General features: G+C 45.6%; 1 protein-coding gene across 1 annotated transcript in view; it reads left to right on the forward strand.

Moving 5' to 3' along the window:
* Rpia (ribose 5-phosphate isomerase A) overlaps positions 1 to 4,385 on the forward strand; it is a 23,801-nt gene that overhangs the window by 3,074 nt on the left and 16,342 nt on the right. The window contains exon 2 of the mRNA XM_005364777.2: positions 4,089 to 4,149. Within this exon, the coding sequence (XP_005364834.1) occupies positions 4,089 to 4,149 (61 nt within the window). The remainder of the gene's footprint in view (positions 1 to 4,088; positions 4,150 to 4,385) is intronic.

The following is a 4,385-nucleotide window of genomic DNA, read 5'->3' on the forward strand; positions in this document are numbered from 1 at the left end:
GGGAGCAACACTAGCGAATGTGGAGTCTGGTAATGGTTCATCTGTGCGCTGCTTGACTGCTGGGAGCAACACTAGCGAATGTGGAGTCTGGTAATCAGGTTCTCAGTGCCAGTCAAAAGTGAAGGTCAGGTTGTAAGAAATGGAGATGTTCACCCTTATTTGAATACTTTACATATTTAGCTGTTTTTAAAAATGATTTCTTTACCTTTATTTTATGTTCATTGGTGTTTTGCCTGCCTCTATGTCTATGAGGATGTCAGATTCCCTGGAACTAGAGTTTACAGACAACTGTGAGCTGCCATATGGATGCTGGGAATTGAACTCAGGTCCTCTGGAAGAGCAGCCAGTGCTCTTAACCACTAAGCCATCTCTCCAGCCTCTATATTTAGCTCTTTTAAATGTTTTGTGTTCTTAGGTCCCTTGCATTTTTGGGTGTGTAGGGACAGCCGATGACTTTATTAGGTGCACTACTCTTGTGAAGGTATCCTGGCAGGTGGAATCTATACGATTGACTCTGGTGGGCCAAGCCTCTTGGTATATTTAATGAGTTTGGGATTGTATGTTAATTTGGGTTTTTATTAGATTAGAAACAGATATGCTGGGTGTGGTGGTACACGCCTTTAATCTCAGCACTTGAGAGGCAGAGACAGGCAGATCTCTGTGAGTTTGAAACCAGCCTGGTCTATGTAGTTCCAGGGCAACTATCTCTCAATAAATTAGCAAGCAACCCACAGAAATTGAGTCCCCCTTACTTCTAGTGCTCACCCCTCCTCCTGCAGCCGCCTTTTGCAGGCTGTTTCCACCCAGGAAAAGGAATCCTGTTATGTGTCGTATATCCAGAATCTCCACTCTTCCCACCCTTGGCTGGTACAAGAAAAGGATGGCCTGCTTCCTGTAAAAATCAGGAGTCTCTACAGGAATTCAGCAGAGAAACCTCAGGAGATCCTGACTGTACTCTCCCAGGGGTTGCTGGTGATCATGGTAAGCTAGTGAAGGTGGGCTAGAAGTTTGTCTACAGTGATACTGTCACAAGCATCTGGTGGGCTAGAAGTTTGTCTACAGTGATACTGTCACAAGCATCTGGCATGTGGAGACAACTCAGCTACGAGGTGAACAGGCAAGAACTCAGCCCAGTTTCTGACAGAGACTGGATTGGCCAAGAATGACTGCCTCAACTTCCTGTGTCTTCCTGAAGCTTAAGTGAGGATTTCCTGGTGGCAGTAATGTTTGCCGTGGCCCTTATTGAGAAACCCCACGACTTGTACAGTGTTACCATTTGAGGTGCTTTTACCTTTGGCTTGTGAACTTCTTTATGCAATAATCTAAAAATACCACCACAGAAAATGATGGATAAAGTCTTTCATAGGTAGGAGAGGCCCAGTAGAAACATTTTTAGTGTGTTAAATGTATGCCTGCCATTAGGGTTTGTTTTGTTTTGCTGAATTCTTTGTACTTGTTGGTCATGTTCTGCCCTTCAGCTGTAGATACAGTCTCACTTTGGAAGGACCAAATGGGGCACTGGGCTGTGAGGCTGTGTGGCTGCGGGCCTGCCTTGCACATTGCTGTGGCTTTTGCACTGTGGGGTGAGACGTTTTAGCTGCAGCCATTGGTTTCTTCCTAGGGGGAAGTTTCACAATGGCCTTTCCCTTGCCAAGTGAACTGCTCCTTGTTGAGATGCAGCGCTGTTCCAGCAGTCGGACTCCTTGCACTGCTTAAAGTGAGGCTGTGTGGCTGATAGGGTTGATAGGGATATTAACTGTTCTTATGCCAATGTTTTATTCAGCTCATTAAGTTAATGCTACTTGAATAAAATGAAATGAATTTTTAAAGGCTAGAACTAATTGTATAATAATTATAGGATAATAACCAGTTGCATCTCATGGAACAATGAATTGAGTTTTATGGATAAGATTTGCTAACAGTTTTCTACAGGTTGGAGTCGGCATCTATGGAGCTGTCAAATCGCACACATTCTTGTCGGATCGAATAGTACAGGCAGATGTCAGAATTCTGTTGATGGGATCTAGTAATCTTAGGCCTACTTCAGAGTCTTCAGTTTTTTCTTGTAGTGTTGCATGAATCTGTGGCGTGGGCTAGTGGGTCTCTAGGTCATGGGGTCATTGTGAAACTTGGCTTTATGTTAAGATATGCAGGTTCTTTCAGTATTGCTTCTTGTTTTTTATTGAAACAGCCCTGGCTGTTCTGGAACTCACTTTGTAGGCCAGACTGACCTCAAACTCACAGAGATCTGCCTGCCTCTGCCTCCTGAGTGCTGGGATTAAAGGTGAGTGCCACCACCCTGGTGGTATTGCTTCTTGGTGGAAGGCAATGTAGGTCTTCTAGGTCAGTGGTTCTCAGCCAACCTAATGTGGCGACCCTTTAAGACAGTTCCTCATGTTGTGACCCCCCAACCATAGAATTATTTTCATTGCTATTTCATAGCTGTAATTTTGCTGCTATTTTGTACTGTATCACCCTTTTGACCCCCTTTGACCGCCCTGAAAGGGTCTCCATCCACAGGTTGAGAGCCACTGTTTTAGACGGTGTTCAGTGTTAGCTGCTGTTGTGGTTGGTTTTGCCGTAGTCTGAAGGAGGGCATTCCTAGGAAGTTGCTTAGGAACCAAGCTTCATGTTTGTTTTGATAGTTAGTGTCCCTGTTTTGTTTTCTTTGTGGTTCCACCATCTGATCATAGGTATCTTCTCTCTCTCAGGATGGCAGACTTACTGTTTCCTTTGTATTTGGTAGGCAGAGCAGATACTAAAGAGACTACTTCTTGCTAGGAGCACACAAGGTGACTAAGAGCAGGATAAAAGCCGCCATCTGGATCTGACCCTTTGCTTGAAGTTAAACACCTGCTTAATTATGCACATGGGTGTGTTAATCATTCACGGAGTGTCGGTCTAAAAACCAATGCTATCTGCCTCATCCCGCTTCATGGTCTAGAAACCAGTGCTATCTGCCTCATTCAGCTTCATGGTTAAAGGTAACGAAGCAGCTTACAGTGTGCTGTAAGGAATCAGCTCTTACAGTGTGCTATTTCAGAACCTCAAGTACCTGGAAGACTCCAGTCGTTTTCCTAGACCTGTGATTCGGGATGATGGAAGTGAGGCAGATCACTCTGTGATGAAGTCACCCTCAAGTAGGAGCTGTCACTCATGGCTGTTTCCTTCATCTTGTAGAATTTTAACCGAGACAGTGATCAAACAGATGGGAGTTTGACCAATGTTGCTGAATAATGTGTTCATCTTGTCTTCTCCCTCCCCTATGCAGAATCAAAGTTCACGTCAGGGCCTGAAGATATCTTCTCAGTGTAGTTAGGCTGAGTAAGATCCTGCCCTGCTTTTTCACCATCACGTCTGCATCTGTGGGGCGAGGCTGGGCCTGACATGTTAGTCCTTGCAGTGGATTCTGGCTGGAGAAATGCTCTGCACTAAAGACTTCCTGGACTTCCATTCTCTTCCCGTGCAGAGGAGGGCCCCTTGGTGTTAGCTGGACAGAAGGAAGATTTACATCTGAAGTCACTTCCTATTCTTCCTTCTTTTATTGACTTTAGCAGAGCTCTGAATGGTAGGCAGGATGTGTTCTTGAGATTTCTGTGTGAAGATGGTCGTCCTGCCTTCTAAGACACTCGAGCTTGTGTGAAAAGGCAGTCAGAAAGCCCAGCTTTCCACCCTTACCCAGGCTGTCTCCCCTCCCTCCCTCCCTTTCTCTTCTCCTCCTTGGGTTGGGTAGGGATCTTTAATCACTCATTTGTAGGCCATTTCTGCGAGGCCAGCTTCAGTTAATGTAGAGTTGCTGTGTGGTGTCAATATTTGAGCCAGTTTTTCATCTGGGCTGTGTAGGGAGGAATGGTGAATGGGGCTGGTATTAGTGTCAGAAAGGAAAGAGGAGGGCTTTGTCCACTGGATAGCAGCGTATAGAGTACAGCTCTGAGGTTCAGTGGCTACACATCTGTGCGTTAGGCATAGTACCCAAAACGCACCTGTGCTCATGAACTGCTGTTCATGATGATTTCAGTGCTATAAGTCTAGGCCAAGGAGTAAAAGGACTGTAATGAGATTTGTTTTTCCTTCCCTCTTTTTGACAGAATAACCAAGTGCTGGGAATTGGAAGTGGTTCTACAATTGTCCATGCTGTGCAGCGCATAGGTATGTTTCCTGTGTGTTCATGGGGGTAGGAGGTGGAGGAAGGGGAGGGAATGGGTAAAGGTTTGGCGCTTGTCTTAGCTCCCACCCAGACTTGCAGAGCTGGGAAGAGTGGGCTGTTCACCTGAGGTTAGCTGAGTATTTCTGTTCTTAAGAAAGAGGGATTCTTGGCCCTCTTCAGCTGACTTTGGGGGAGCCCTGCCTATGTTCGCTGCGTTTAGCCGAGAGGGGAGGGATTA

The sequence above is a fragment of the Microtus ochrogaster genome (assembly GCF_000317375.1).
Source record: "Microtus ochrogaster isolate Prairie Vole_2 chromosome 14 unlocalized genomic scaffold, MicOch1.0 chr14_random_3, whole genome shotgun sequence".
NCBI lineage: Eukaryota > Metazoa > Chordata > Mammalia > Rodentia > Cricetidae > Microtus > Microtus ochrogaster.